Here is a 16,945-nt window from a genome sequence, read left to right on the forward strand (position 1 = left end):
TGAGAACATTATTTATGATTACATAAACATAGAATAGTATCAGCTTGAACCTTGATTGGTCAGTGGCCAGCTGGCTTGTTCAATCCATTAAAGATTATACATAAAAGGTCCCACAATACAATAATCTAGTAATGTAATCTGATGACATGCTCCCTACATCTCTAACCTTATCTCTATTCACACTCCCTCCCGCTCACTGCGATCGTCCAACGATCGTCGCCTCTCTTCCCCTCTGATTACCTCCTCTCACGCACGTATCCAAGACTTCTCCCGCGCCGCTCCCCTCCATTGGAACAAGCTCGCCCGCTCCATCAGAACTTCCCCTAATCTGTCCTCTTTTAAACGAACATTAAAAACCCACCTTTCCCTTAAAGCCTTCCAGTCTCATGCCTAAACTCCCACCTGTCGGCTACCTCTCTTTCTCATCCCTTCTTCCCTTCTCCCCCTTCCTCGACTCCGTCTCCGTTTCTCCTGTCTCTCCATCTCATCCATGTGTCTGTCTGTCTTCCCCTCCCTTTAGATTGTTCGCTCCTTTGAGCAGGGCTCTCCTACCTTCTGTTTCCATCACTTTTAACTGCGCTCTCCAGCTACTCAGCTCACCTCCTCTCGGTCCCTCTGCCCTCTGTCTCCTCTCGCTTCTCTCCGCTCCCCTCAGTGACTCTCAACCTGTCATCCGTGCCCACCCTCTTGGGCCATAGTTACCTGCCTATACTCACTTTTCCCCTCCCTCCCTCTCTTTCATGCTGTGCCTGAGCTCCCAGAGTTATAGTGCTTACTGTTACTTGTACTGTGCTGTTTCACCTTGTACTGTGCCATTGTTTGTCCTTGTACGACGCTACGGATACTTTGTGGCACCCTATAAATAAAAATTAATAATAATAATAATGACAGAAGTGTATGCACTGCTCCACAGTTCTATTTACAGTGTAACTTCTACAATAATCTTACGGATCACTCCTGACCCAGTGATAACCAGCAGAATGACAATATATGTGAGATCCACACAAATCAACTTATAGGAGATGTCATACGATGTAATGTCCAGATTCACAATTAATTAGGGAGTTGTATTTCCCACATACAGGTTCATACCAACATCCTGACACTTTAAATGGGTCAAAGTTCTCACTGGTACAATAGTCTTTATAGACTGTGGTTACAACAAGCGCTTGTGTAATAAAGAGATGTTTACTCACACAGGATGTTACATACTGACAGATCAGTATTTTTGCATATTATGGTGATTTTTATATATGCTGATGTTTAAATGTAGAGTTCATGAGATTATCTATATATTGTATATGATTTTTAATAAATGTTTAATAAATATATATAAACAAATATCCACAAGTTTCTTTGAAAGTTAGTGGTACAGAGTGCGCAGCTGTAATATTTGTTATTTGTTATTTTTTCTGTGAGCTTCAATCGATGTGAAATGTAACCACAACTTTGCTCTCCTCTCGCTGTTCTGTGAAAGACCACAGAGACCACAGCTATACATTGTTTAGATGAACTATGTGGTGTCTGATCATGGAAGACTGAAGGTTAGTACTCTCACACCTAGTGCTGCCCAGAGTCTCCAGATTCTGGACACTGGACGGCTGCAGCATGTACTGGGTTACACTACTGTGAGAGTGGACACTAGTTCAGGCTATAAAGGGACAGGGTGAGGATTTAGGAAGGGGCATGCTATCTTCTACCCCTATGCACAGAAGTCAGGGTCTTCTCACAAAGATTCAGATCTTTTGAACAGTTCAAGCTGAATCGCGATCGCCATATAAAAATATGTCTTCAATGCAGCAAGAACAGAAAACGACTGTGAAATAACGCAAGAAAACATTTATCTCAAACTGTAAATCTCTAGCTGGTTCGGCTTCTGCACCCCAGACAGGCGTTGGATATCCGCGCAGCTAGTGAATGACATCACTGCGCAGGTCCATCCTCTTTTAGTTGTGGTTCATTACACGCATGTCAGAGCACTAGCTTTATTTTCAGCCATCAGCACATACGTGTTCTTAATCTCTTGCACATGTGCAGAACAATTTAAAGCCCATATGATCTCTGATATCAGGACAAAGCCCAGGACACAATGGTTGCAGGACACACATCAATATCCTATGACTGTCCCGGAAAATTCAGGGATATCAGAAAAGGTTTAGAGACATGGGCATCTATGGGCATCAGAAAAACCCGATTTGGATTTGACCCTTGTGGCACTGATTACACATCTCTGTTATGACAACTTATTTCTTGATGTGTTAATGACATCACACAACAATTTTATATAGTGATGACATCTAGGGCTAGATTTACTAAGCTGCGGGTTTGAAAAAGTGGGGATGTTGCCTATAGCAACCATTCAGATTCTAGCTGTCATTTTGTAGATAGTACTAAATAAATGAAAGCTGAGATCTGATTGGTTGCTATAGGCAACATCCCCACTTTTTCAAACCCGCAGCTTAGTAAATCTAGCCCCTAGTCTTTAAAGCTTAATGTTTCTAAATCCAAATGCCAGCGTTATTAAAGCAGAATGTACAGGGGTGTACAATAATAAAGACATTGGGCTAGATTTACTAAGCTGTGGGTTTGAAAAAGTGGGGATGTTGCCTATAGCAACCAATCAGATCTCAGCTTTCATTTATTTAGTACTATCTACAAAATGAAAGCTAGAATCTGATTGGTTGCTATAGGCAACATCTCCACTTTTTCAAACCCGCAGCTTAGTAAATCTAGCCCATTGTCTGATTACAAGTCTATATTCAGTGAGACAATATGACCAAAATACACTGCAGACCCTGTATAGGTCATAGCGCACGGTGATACTGATATTGTGCTCTGGTGCTGATGTAGGCAGTGAGGTTATAAAGGCCACTGATACAGTATAACATGACAGCTCCAGTCTGAGCCACTACCTGACATAAGAGGTAAGAGACTCAGAAACACACTGCAGCTCCTGGCTTACATCAGGTGATGCTCTGGTGCTGATGTAGGCAGTGAGGTTATAAAGGCCACTGATACAGTATAACATGACAGCTCCAGTCTGAGCCACTACCTGACATAAGAGGTAAGAGACTCAGAAACACACTGCAGCTCCTGGCTTACATCAGGTGATGCTCTGGCGCTGATGTAGGCAGTGAGGTTATAAAGGCCACTGATACAGTATAACATGACAGCTCCAGTCTGAGCCACTACCTGACATAAGAGGTAAGAGACTCAGAAACACACTGCAGCTCCTGGCTTACATCAGGTGATGCTCTGGCGCTGATGTAGGCAGTGAGGTTATAAAGGCCACTGATACAGTATAACATGACAGCTCCAGTCTGAGCCACACCAGAGGGCAGGTATTATACATCTATAGATGAATAAGTGTCCACCTACCTGACATAAGAGGTAAGTGATACCAACAGAAACATTATCACCACACTAGGGGTAAATGTATCAATATGCGGGTTCTTCAACACCCGCGTGTTCAGCCTCTTCCGCGATTAAATTTCAAGCGGCGCTGCATTATAAAGGGTTAACTTCCCTTTACAATGCAGCGCCGCTTGAAATTTAATCGCGGAAGAGGCTGAACACGCGGGTGTTGAAGAACCCACATATTGATATATTTACCCCTAGGTGTTCACCTCCCCGATTGTTTACCTCCATATTAGTTTATTGTTAAGTATACATCGGGTGGTGCACCCAGAACACTAGAAGCTGTATATCCCAAAGAAAAGGAATGTTCTGTACGGGGCACTCTGGGAATAGATAATGATATCCTCAATGACATTAAAATTCATTACTTTATTAGATTCATTCAAATTTTATAAAAATTTATTTGTGCAAAATATCAAAAACAAACACAATGCAAAACATGCAAAATAAAGAAAATAGTGTATTTAGAAGATGGAATTCCCACCTGCGTCGCTATGTTTTCTATTGTATTGTCAATAATATATCACTATTACTCTGTTGTAAGTTTATTATTGTTAATGATTACCACCTATGTATATCACTTTGTTTAAGTGATATTCCCTCCAAATAACCACTTAGTTATATATATATATTATAAGGGGATATCCTCCATAACAATAACATTATTAATGGAGAAAGATCAGACAAATATAAAACATGATTCAGCAAGTTTTAACCATTCCCAGTGGTAATAAGTTTATAATTGTTCCATTACTGCAGTCTGCTCATGTCGTTAACAGAATACTAAATTGTCCCTTATAAATGGAAGCCGCAGTTATTATCAGATTTAATGGGCAGCACCAGTTTGTTAATCCTTCAACCTTATATCTTTATTGTAATTAACAGACATGGTCACCACTATTCATAAACTAGGGTATATAACTGGTGTCTGTTAGAGGGAGTCATCATATTATCCCCCTTATTAATTAAGAGCTTTTAAATAGATCCTTCACTTGCTGCACTATTCTAGGCAGCCTATGTACATTTGTTCTTATAAATAAACAAGAGGTACTATTGCTTCCCCATTGTAATGAAGCTACATCATAGCCCCATTCTATTGTATAAGGGGATGGCTCGCTTGCTAATAAGATCTAACTGAAAGATGGTTTTAGTTTCACATAGCGAGGCGAACGCTAACACGCGTTTCACTACTCGCTTCTTCAAGGCTGAACCCGAGGGTGTTTTGACGTTTCTTATATAGTATCAGGACACACCCCATTATCGACGTCACATTCCTTTCAACCAATCCTGCTTCCCTAAATATGGAGCAGCTCTCTCTAATGATTGACCGTTCTCCAACCAATGAGTGCATATGAAAGAATGGTGATATGGAAAACACAAATAATCTTTGTATAATTACGTGAAAAAGTGTAATAAAGTCAAAAAGACTTGAATATAAATATATATTATATTATAATTTTAATAATAGTGTATATTACCTTTAGATACCTAATATATTAATGCAGGTTGGATCACCAGTACACTAATTAACAACTGACCATTGTTGTATGAATTCATATATAATCTAATGTCACCAATTCATCGCTCCCTTTATATTATAGGAGTCATTAGATTTCATAAGTCCACTTATATTTTATAATATCTATATTACACAATTGGAAATATATATCCATATGCATCAGAAATTACAGCCATGAAGGCTACAATAAACATAAATATAGATATCGACTGCTCTCCAATGTAAACAGTTCCTTCATGATTTCATATTACATTTTTGAATAAAAATAATGACGTGGTTCTTTACAACGGTGGTAGTCAGCATAACGATACTGACAACACCGACTGTGAAGAGGCCGACATTATATCACCAAAGGTGTAATCCACGACAGGCTGATAACACTGACAGGTTGAAAACGACACTTGAAACAGCTCCGATGAAGGAACATCCCGGCAGATTACAATGATGTCAGTTTCAAGTTCCCCACTTACACCAACATTCTTACAGCGCTGTATAAAGTAGGTGTATGTACAGTATATGTAGACAGACTAATCTAAATGATTTCCTCTCTATCACCTGTGTATCTGTCTCTCCCCACCTCCTAGGTGAGCATCCCGGGGCACTAGGGGGCTGGTCCCTCCATGACCAACCACCTTCCTTAATGTGGCTGCTGATCTATTGTTCTGTGCCTCCCTCCCCCATGTGTGGCCTCCTCCAGTCCTCACAGTTAGATGTCACATGGGACGTGCACCATGTGACAGGTGCTGTCCTATGTATGTGCTAGGCAGGATGCAGAGAGGTGTCTCCAACACTACGGCAATACCAAGGTAAGTTTGAGGAAGTGAGAGGGGGTGGTATGCTGCCATAATGCGTGGGGGGGTGGTATGCTGCCATAATGCGTGAGGTAAGGGGGGTGGTATGCTGCCATAATGTGTGAGGTAAGGGGGGATGGTATGCTGCCATAATGCATAAGGGAAGTGGGGGTTTGTATGCTGCTATAATGTATGAGGGAAGAGGGGATGTTAATATAATGTGTGATATGAGGGTGGGTGGGAGGTAGGTTTTTAATTTAATGGTGGAGTTTATTTAGGGGCTAATTATTTAATGGGCGCTATTTTATTTGTGGTATGATGGTGGAGAAATGAAATTTATTGATGGGGATTTGTAATTTAATAGTGGGCCTATTAATTTAAGGTGAGGTGATGGGACCTTTAATTTAATGGTGAGGCGGTTTGGGGCTATTGACTGTGGGGCTGAGTTTGGGGAGGAGGGCTATTTATTAAATGTGAATATGAATTATTTGAATGCCGGGGATGGTTGTGGGAAACGGTTATATTTATTAAACATAAATGCTATTAATTTATTGCTAGGGCTGTTTGGAATGAGGGAAATTTGTTTATTAAATAGGAATACTATTATTTTAATGTTGGGGATGGGCGGGGGGCTAATTATTAAATGTGGATGCAATTGCTTTAACACCAGGGCTGGTTTGAGTTTTCTAAATTTCATGCACCCATTTTTTTTTTCAAAATAGGGCCTCCAAGATTCCAGGATCTAGGTATTTCCTATGCAGTGAGGCCATGCTGTCCCTGGACATCTTATGGTATTTTTTCAGAAACTACAAGTACAGACACTGGGCACACACAAAATGGTCGCGCACATACAGGTGCAGGCACTTTGGGCACGCACTCATACATAGGGGCAGACACTCTGGGTGCACACACACACAGGGGCAGGCACTCTGGCCACGTGTACATACAGGGGCAGGCACTTTGGGCACGAGCAAACACAGGGGCAGGCACCCTGGGTGCGCTCGCACACAGGGGCAGGCAATCTGGGCACATGCACATACAGTGGCAGGCACTCTGGGTGCGCTCACATACAGGGGCAGGCACTCTGGGCGCGCAGACCAATATGGGCAGACATAGTCTTTTGATGAAACTGAGGGAAGTAATGAGGGGTTTAATAAATATGAATGAAATTAATTTATGACATGGTTATTAATAATTAACCTGGATGAGAGAGTTAATGAATATAAAGGGGTTAATGATGAAAGGAGTTTTATAATGAGGCTGGAGTTAACGATTTTGAAGAGGCGTTGATTCATGATGAGGGGGCTGGTATTGTGAGGCAGTCATAAAAACGCTGTTTGCATTATATGGGGTCACTAGGATGGTATCTGCATGGCGGTCACAAGAACGCTCTCTGTATTGTATGGCGGTCATATGAATGTTCCCTGTATTGTAAGGTGGTCATGGGAATGCTCTGTATTGTATGGTGGTCACTAGAATGCTCTCTGTGTTGTATGGTGGTCACTAGAATGCTCTCTGTGTTGTATGGTGGTCACTAGAATGCTATCTTTATTGTATGGAGGCTATACAATTGCTCTTCATATTGTGTATGTGTGTGTGTATATATATTATATATATATATATATATATAAAATAATACTGGCAAAAATATCATGCAGAACAGTATAAACCTTAAGATACATTTTGTATGATGCATCCATGGGGATATTTTCGTACCTTTTTTAATTGTTCATGCTAGTGTGTTTACACAGTAATTTTAGCTACAAATCTGTTTTTATCTTTGCAATCACACCTCTAACCCCAAGGAGATGCACCGACGGCAGTGGGAGGGTGGAACCTCTTTTTGGGAGGTAGGGTACACACCATGGTTGGGGCACCCTAAAGTTTTGCATACAGGTGGGCAGAGGCCATGTGGTTTTCCTTTATACTGTTAGGGAGACTATTGAACCGGTGGGAGACCCAACTACTATTAAATTACTGGTAACCCTGGGAACTCCCTGCTGCTGGATTAAGCTGCTCCACTCATATAACAGATTTGTGTACTCCACCCACCGGTGTGCTGACCCTGCCCGCTTGTGTTTGCTCCACCTACCAAAGCTTTGCCTACTTGTTTGTTTACTCCACCAATTGTGACAGGCGGACTCTGCCTACCACGCGTTTTGCATTTTCCTTGACTAAAACCGATGTGGCGAGGACTAATGATGTGCTAACTCCGCCTACTTTTGGCCTCACCTACCATTTATTTGGTCCCGCCTACAGGAGGGCCACTGCTCCCAATACACCCCGCTTGTATGGTACTCTGCATGTCGCAGCTCACTAGAAGACAGAGCATTATGGGATCTGTAGTCCTGGGTGATCTATTATCAGCTCATCTTTGTTTATACACCATGAACAGCACAATATCCTCACAGGACCCTTAAGAAACCGCACAAATGCATTTGGTGTCAACACATACAAGGTTCTGTAAACACATGTAACCAGATCCTAAAGAACACTGAGCATGCAGGACTTCCCACTGTATGTTACACATTGATGTTATTATTTTACCTGACCACCACTGCATAAAGCTCTGTCATCTTTACATAGTTGATTAATGAATAACGAATTGTCTATAGGAAACATGTAAACATCATCTTTATTGGTTTCGTACAGGGTAAACATTCCCATATTTACTACAAATTTCAAATATTGCAAATTAAATTCTATCACCCTTGTCTACTGTTCCCACCTCACTTGGAGATCCAGAGGTGAGGTATGAAAATGAATGAGTGGGGGCAAAGCATATGACGCATTGTTACTAATTTGCATACACACTTAAATAAATTACCATCCATAAATCAGGACTGAGTGGGAAAAATGTTCTGTTGTGCTACAAAGCTGCTTAGACCTTCAGCTGCATAGACTGCATGTTTATATTTTATGAATTAGCAGCTCCACCATTGTGTGAGTGACGGCAATCTGACTCCATGATAGTGCTGAATCTGCAGCTAACCACAGGATGTGATGACATACCATGTCTGTATTGTGTGACTGACAGCAATCTGACTCCATGATAGTGCTGAATCTGCAGCTAACCACAGGATGTGATGACATACCATGTCTGTATTGTGTGAGTGACAGCAATCTGACTCCATGATAGTGCTGAATCTGCAGCTAACCACAGGATGTGATGACATACCATGTCTGTATTGTGTGAGTGACAGCAATCTGACTACATGATAGTGCTGAATCTGCAGCTAACCACAGGATGTGAGGACATACCATGTCTGTATTGTGTGAGTGACAGCAATCTGACTCCATGATAGTGCTGAATCTGCAGCTAGCCACAGGATGTGATGACATACCATGTCTGTATTGTGTGAGTGACAGCAATCTGACTACATGATAGTGCTGAATCTGCAGCTAACCACAGGATATGATGACATACCATGTCTGTATTGTGTGAGTGACAGCAATCTGACTCCATGATAGTGCTGAATCTGCAGCTAACCACAGGATGTGATGACATACCATGTCTGTATTGTGTGAGTGACAGCAATCTGACTACATGATAGTGCTGAATCTGCAGCTAACCACAGGATGTGAGGACATACCATGTCTGTATTGTGTGAGTGACAGCAATCTGACTACATGATAGTGCTGAATCTGCAGCTAACCACAGGATATGATGACATACCATGTCTGTATTGTGTGAGTGACAGCAATCTGACTCCATGATAGTGCTGAATCTGCAGCTAACCACAGGATGTGATGACATACCATGTCTGTATTGTGTGAGTGACAGCAATCTGACTACATGATAGTGCTGAATCTGCAGCTAACCACAGGATGTGAGGACATACCATGTCTGTATTGTGTGAGTGACAGCAATCTGACTACATGATAGTGCTGAATCTGCAGCTAACCACAGGATATGATGACATACCATGTCTGTATTGTGTGAGTGACAGCAATCTGACTCCATGATAGTGCTGAATCTGCAGCTAACCACAGGAAGTGATGACATACCATGTCTGTATTGTGTGAGTGACAGCAATCTCACCCCATGATAGTGCTGAATCTGCAGCTAACCACAGGATGTGATGACATACCATGTCTGTATTGTGTGAGTGACAGCAATCTGACTCCATGATAGTGCTGAATCTGCAGCTAACCGCAGGAGGTGATGACACACCATGTCTGTATTGTGTGAGTTACAGCAATCTCACCCCATGATAGTGCTGAATCTGCAGCTAACCACAGGATGTGATGACATACCATGTCTGTATTGTGTGAGTGACAGCAATCTGACTCCATGATAGTGCTGAATCTGCAGCTAACCACAGGGTGTGATGACATACCATGTCTGTATTGTGTGAGTGACAGCAATCTGACTCCATGATAGTGCTGAATCTGCAGCTAACCACAGGATGTGATGACACCATGTCTGTATTGTGTGAGTGACAGCAATCTGACTCCATGACAGTGCTGAATCTGCAGCTAACCACAGGATGTGATGACATACCATGTCTGTATTGTGTGAGTGACAGCAATCTCACTACATGATAGTGCTGAATCTGCAGCTAACCACAGGATGTGATGACATACTATGTCTGTATTGTGTGAGTGACAGCAATCTGACTCCATGATAGTGCTGAATCTGCAGCTAACCACAGGATGTGATGACATACTATGTCTGTATTGTGTGAGTGACAGCAATCTGACTCCATGATAGTGTTGAATCTGCAGCTAACCACAGGATGTGATGACATACTATGTCTGTATTGTGTGAGTGACAGCAATCTGACTCCATGATAGTGCTGAATCTGCAGCTAACCGCAGGATATGATGACATACCATGTCTGTATTACATAAGGAACATGTCCATTAAGGCTTCATTGCATTTTGGAGTTTGAGTGGAAGAGTTTCAATTGTTCTCTTAAATTTTAGATGGTGTCTAAGTGAAGCAAACCTTAATTAGACATGTTAAACCATAAGGATTTTTTGTCTATCGAATATTTGGTTGCTTACACACCATCTAAAATTTAAGAAAACTATTGAAACTCTTCCACCGAAAATCCAAAAAAGTGATGAAATTGCAACGATTTTTTCAATTTTAGATGATGTGTAGGAAACCTTAATCGGACATGTTGGACCGTAAGGTTTTTTTTGTCTATAGAATATATATATTTACATTCATAGACCAAAGTTTTAATCTACATTAATATACTCAACTGATTTTAAAATATTTGGAGTATCACAGCATACTTGTTTCATATACAATTGCTTTTCTCCTGTGTGAGTTCTCTGATGTTTAACAAGATTTGATTTATGTGTAAAACATTTCCCACACTCACAACATAAAAATAGTTTCTCACCTGTGTGAGTTCTCAGATGTTTAACAAGATTTGATTTATGTGTAAAACATTTCCCACACTCACCACATAAAAATGGTTTCTCACCTGTGTGAGTTCTCTGATGATCAACAAGACTTGATTTATGTGTAAAACATTTCCCACAGTCCGAACATGTAAACGGTTTCTCACCTGTGTGAGTTCTCTGATGTTTAACAAGATTTGATTTATCTGTAAAACATTTCCCACACTCACAACATAAAAATGGTTTCTCACCTGTGTGAGTTCTCTGATGATCAACAAGATTTGATTTATGTGTAAAACATTTCCCACACTCAGAACATGAAAATGGTTTCTCACCTGTGTGAGTTATGTGATGATCAACAAGACTTGATTTATGTGTAAAACATTTCCCACACTCTGAACATGTAAACGGTTTCTCACCTGTGTGAGTTCTCTGATGTCTAATAAGTGTTGATTTCTCTGTAAAACATTTCCCACACTCCGAACATGGAAATGGTTTCTCACCTGTGTGAGTTCTCTGATGATCAACAAGACTTGATTTATGTGTAAAACATCTCCCACATTCAGAACATGTAAACGGTTTCTCACCTGTGTGAGTTCTGTGATGTTCAACAAGATGTGATTTAAATGTAAAACATTTCCCACACACTGAACATATAAACGGTTTCTCACCTGTGTGAATTCTCTGATGACTTATTAGTTTTGATTTGTGTTTAAACCATTTTTCACATTCAGAACATTGAAATAGTTTATCACCTGTGTGAGTTCTCTGATGTTTATGAAGAGACGACTTAACCATAGAGCATTTATCACACTCAGGATATGGAAATATATTGTCATCTCTATAAGCTGTACTATAGGTAACAATATCTATCTGATCAGGAGGATATTCCTCATGATTAGAGGGATCAGATGATTTGTCTGCTCTGTGGAGTACTGGATGTACATTTAGGGCAGTGGGGTTTCCTCCTGGAGAATCATATGTAATGTTATTATCTTCTATTTCAAAATCTGTAGATGAAATGAATTTTCCCTCTGAGATATTCCTGTGTTCGCATCCATCTGCTGGAAATAAAATATATGTATGGAAATAGACATTTTATTTTACATTAACATATTATAATGCCCGTCATTTTCATACGGAAATATCTAGCTATTTCATTCAGTTTGCAGACTATAAGCACTTCATTATAATTAGAGAACTGCATTACCAAGCACAGTGCATAAACCCAGCCACAGTGACTCTGACACAGATTGTATCCTGCTTGGACAATTGCAGCCAATATGTGGACATTGGAGAGTAACATTTCCTAAGTATACACATTGCCCAGCAGCCTCCTAGAACAGGAAGACTCATTAGCCAGAGACATAGTCCAACTAGTCACTGCCCTCACATACAAACACTGGAGTCTCAAAGGTAGAGAAGATATGAGTTAAATCAGCAGTGAGTCCTGGATATGGGTTTACACTACTCTTAGGTCTCACATCCTTGCACAGAGCAGAGTAGAACAACAGGACAAAGTAGGAGAATAGAACAGGGCACAGATGGGCAACAGCACAAAGTAAAGTGTAAGGGCAAAGCACAGTACAGTTAGATCAGCACACTAAAGAGCAACGATACAGAGCATCCAAGCATGTACATTGGAGGGGAGCTATTGTGCAATGACCAGTGTGTGCGAGAAGGTGGAGTGTGAAGTGTACTTTGTGATGGGGTGTATGTGATGTTACATTGAGGAGAATAATTTCATATTCTACATTAGTATTACAGAGATAATATAAAGCTGAGGGTGGAATATTCATGCTGTTGTCATACCATGAGGAGGAGACTGGTCAGATCTCTGGGCTGGTAGCACACAATGATATGATGTGAGGAGGAGACTGGTCAGATCTCTGGGCTGGTAGCACACAATGATATGATGTGAGGAGGAGGCTGGTCAGATCTCTATGCTGGTAGCACACAATGATATGATGTGAGGAGGAGGCTGGTCAGATCTCTATGCTGGTAGCACACAATGATATGATGTGAGGAGGAGGCTGGTCAGATCTCTATGCTGGTAGCACACAGTGATATGATGTGAGGAGAAGGCTGGTCAGATCTCTGGGCTGGTAGCACACAATGATGTGATGTGAGGAGGAGACTGGTCAGATCTCTGGGCTGGTAGCACACAATGATATGATGTGAGGAGGAGACTGGTCAGATCTCTGGGCTGGTAGCACACAATGATATGATGTGAGGAGGAGACTGGTCAGATCTCTGGGCTGGTAGCACACAATGATATGATGTGAGGAGGAGACTGGTCAGATCTCTGGGCTGGTAGCACACAATGATATGATGTGAGGAGGAGACTGGTCAGATCTCTGGGCTGGTAGCACACAATGATATGATGTGAGGAAAAGAATGGTCAGATCTCTGGGCTGGTAGCGCACAATGATATGATGTGAGGAGGAGACTGGTCAGATCTCTGGGCTGGTAGCACACAATGATATGATGTGAGGAGGATACTGGTCAGATCTCTGGGCTGGTAGCACACAATGATATGATGTGAGGAGGAGACTGGTCAGATCTTTGGGCTGGTAGCACACAATGATATGATGTGAGGAGGAGACTGGTCAGATCTCTGGGCTGGTAGCACACTATGATGTGAGGAGGAGACTGGTCAGATCTCTGGGCTGGTAGCACACAATGATATGATGTGAGGAGGAGACTGGTCAGATCTCTGGGCTGGTAGCACACAATGTTATGATGTGAGGAGGAGAATAGGAGTCTAATAGGGGCTGATGGCTCCTGACTCCCCCACTGGACAGATTTTCCTCATTAGTTTGTCCTGACAGAGGAGGGTGTAGAATAAATGATTGTTTTAGTGACTGAATAAGCAGAATATGTGACTCTTTTCTGTAATAAGTGTTTATTACTCACCAGTGCTGATATCTGTAGGGATTTCCTCCTCCTTACACTGCTGATCACCCCTCACATACGTCTCTTCTTCTCCCTCTGTAATTTCTACTTTAATATCAGTCAGGACATCATCCTAAATAGCCCACAAAATAATAAAACATATCATAATTAATATCTGATTTAATAAAATTATATGTAACAAAAGAATATCATTCTATAAGAGCCACACAGCTTTTTTACAGATCATATAATGAAAAGTTATTTTGGGTTTTGATAAGACCCTAAAATCTACCTGATACTCCTGTGGGATCCTGGGATTTTCCTGTGTACAATCCTGCGAATAAATAGGATGAAGATATCTCTCTGGGGTATTTCTGTTATTGGATCCATCTGTAGGAAACACACAGTGACTGAGTACATTGCTTATATGTGATTATCAGATAATGTGTATCCAGGTGGCCCTCAAAACTGCTCCACTTTAAAATAAATGAAAGTCTCCTCTTACCCAGTGATGTGAGAGGCCGGTAATTCTCCATCCTGACGTCCACGTACAGACCGTTGGGCCCTTCTAATTTATCCCACTCCTCCTCCTGACACTTTATAGGAACCTGACATACACAATGACACAGTCATCACCCAGACACATCCCCTAATGTTACTGTATAATGTCCCATTCCCAGCAGTCACCTCTCCAGTCACCAACTGAATGATCTTGTTGGTCAATTCCAGGATTTTCTGGTCATTGTTTCTCCCATGTATCAGTGAGTGAGGTTCAGGCACCGTGATGGGGCTCTGGGTCCTGCTCAATCCTCCTGACACACAGGGTTGGATCCTGTGTGTCACACACTCACTAGGTCTCTTTATCACTACTGTGTAATCCTGTGTATGGAGAAAGACATCAATAGTATGGTAAATGAAGATCCAAGTATTTGGAATTTTATTTAAGGGTTATTTGTGTAAAATATACAATATTGGTCTAATGACCTTTTGGCTAAGATCAAGTGAGTACCTGTCTGAGTAGGGAATTCCTGTACCTGAAAGGGCCATGGGAAAGCTTGGTCTGGCCACAAGGCCGGTAGCTCGAAAGACCAGGAACTTGTGCCCCTGGAGTGGTGACCCAGGGGTGCCTTACTTCACTTGGGGATTGGTCACCCTCACTTGATGATGGCACAGACCACAAACCCCACTTTCGGCTACCTACTCTTCCTTGCCCCGGCCTTCTGGCTAGGCAGGAACAATTTTTAAACATCTTGGCCGGGAGGCTGGGGCCGTCTTGCACGGCACTAATTTATTTATTTATTTTACTACACTGTTTGTCACTTGACTTATTTTTATGTTTTTTCTCTCTCACAGATTGGAGGTGGTATGGTAGCCCTTATGGGTCCTATCTCCGAAGATCTAGGGGGGGTGGTGTGGTCCTAGTGGCTCCCACCTCCCTGAACAATATGAGGTCTCCCCTTGGGGAAGGCAGAAGATATCGGTGCCAAGGGGAAAGCTTCGGCGGAACCCTTGGCAAAAGGGACCCCCCTAGCCTTGTGGTGAAGGGGGTCTGAAGACTCTTGCTCCCCTAAGGGGCCTTCTGGCACCAGGGGGGTCGGGGATAAAGGGAACCTTTCTCTTTGGAAGAGGGTTAGAACTGTACCCTTGAGCACATTTTTGAGTTTTAAACTTTTTTCGAGCACTTGGGTGAAAGCACGCTACCGGCTTTCAATAAAAAAAATAAAAAAATTGGTCTAATAGTCTATATGTAACTGTTTCCTATATACAGGAAAGTGGAGTGTATACAGCATTTACACCTCCTGTAGCTCCGGCCACATTCAGTGGTCCCACCGATCCGAGTCCTCTATCTACAGCCGGCCCCCACGGATGTATCATATGCTATAAACAAATTACTGCAAACTGTAAGATGAGTCTGAAGTGGGGGCTTGTAGTAGTCAGAGGGCTCAGCATGGCCGACCTATGGAAGGTAGTAAGTGAGGTAAGTGCTGTATACACTCTAATAGACAGTGCATATAGGAAACAGTGACAGGTAGGTCAGGGGATGTATGTATAAAATAAGCATTTGTTGTCTTATTTGCATATTAAAAGTCCTGGAAAGTGGAAATCATCCCCGAAATGTAAAAAACAGTTACATATAAAAATGCAGCAAAAGCTGTAAATCCCAAAGTCTCGTGGATGTATTAGTGATAGAAAAACAACATACTGTGTCCAAAGCAATAAATCCCAACCTCTGTGACGATTCTGGGACTGTCTACCTGCTGCTTATTTACAGCTGGTCAGATGAACAGACAGTCATGTCCCTGTTTTATTATTAATGTTATGAATGATGTCACTGTGACATTCCCAGAATCCCTCACCTCTCCAGTCATGTCCCTGTTTTATTTATAGCAGTAAGAATGATGTCACTGTGACATTCCCAGAATCCCTCACCTCTCCGGTCATGTCCCTGTTTTATTTATAGCAGGAAGAATGATGTCACTGTGACATTCCCAGAATCCCTCACCTCTCCAGTCAGCAGGTAGATGATCTCCAGGGTGAGATTTAATATCCTCTCACTCCTGTCCTTGTCCATCCTCAGGGAATCAGTGATTTATACAGAACAGGTTTCACCTTCAGATGACTTCTAGTAAAATATTCTCTGGTTCCTCACAGCTCAGTGGTCTAGGAATACACATGTAACCTATTAAATATAAAATATAAAACACAGAGGGTCTTGTGTAGAGTTGGCTGTAAGTGCAGATATTTGGGAGTAAAATACACATTTCCGTACTGCGCATGGACACGACAAATACATAAGTGTAAGTCCTATGTAGAGGTAGATGCATCGTACACTTACAAGAAGGTGTGGGTTTAGCGGCCCTCTAGAGAGTACTTGGTAGGCTTAGCAGGAAACAGTCAGAGGTAGGACAGAACCAGACGAAGACGACAGGATTGCAGACGGCTGGGAGTACCACCCAACAGCCTG

At 41.8% G+C, this 16,945-nt stretch overlaps 2 protein-coding genes across 4 annotated transcripts in view; both read right to left on the bottom strand.

The window, feature by feature from the left end:
• LOC142150997 (gastrula zinc finger protein XlCGF66.1-like) overlaps positions 1–16,945 on the bottom strand; it is a 378,789-nt gene that overhangs the window by 349,370 nt on the left and 12,474 nt on the right. The gene's annotated exons all lie outside the window — the stretch shown is intronic.
• LOC142150988 (uncharacterized) lies at positions 10,409–16,832 on the bottom strand. Of its 3 annotated transcripts, none has more exons than XM_075206229.1 (6): positions 16,484–16,832; positions 14,668–14,859; positions 14,486–14,588; positions 14,273–14,370; positions 14,002–14,113; positions 10,409–12,146 (listed from the first exon to the last, which is right to left on the bottom strand). In XM_075206229.1, the coding sequence occupies exons 1-6, from the start codon at positions 16,550–16,552 to the stop codon at positions 10,918–10,920; spliced, it is 1,803 nt and encodes a 600-aa protein (XP_075062330.1). In that variant the 5' UTR covers positions 16,553–16,832; the 3' UTR covers positions 10,409–10,917. The 3 variants fall into 3 exon arrangements, with proteins under 3 accessions (XP_075062330.1, XP_075062331.1, XP_075062329.1); XM_075206230.1 differs by having other exon boundaries at positions 10,410–12,149; positions 14,680–14,859; XM_075206228.1 differs by having other exon boundaries at positions 10,410–12,149.

Source organism: Mixophyes fleayi, chromosome 4 (genome assembly GCF_038048845.1).
Source record: "Mixophyes fleayi isolate aMixFle1 chromosome 4, aMixFle1.hap1, whole genome shotgun sequence".
Taxonomy (NCBI): Eukaryota; Metazoa; Chordata; class Amphibia; order Anura; family Limnodynastidae; genus Mixophyes; species Mixophyes fleayi.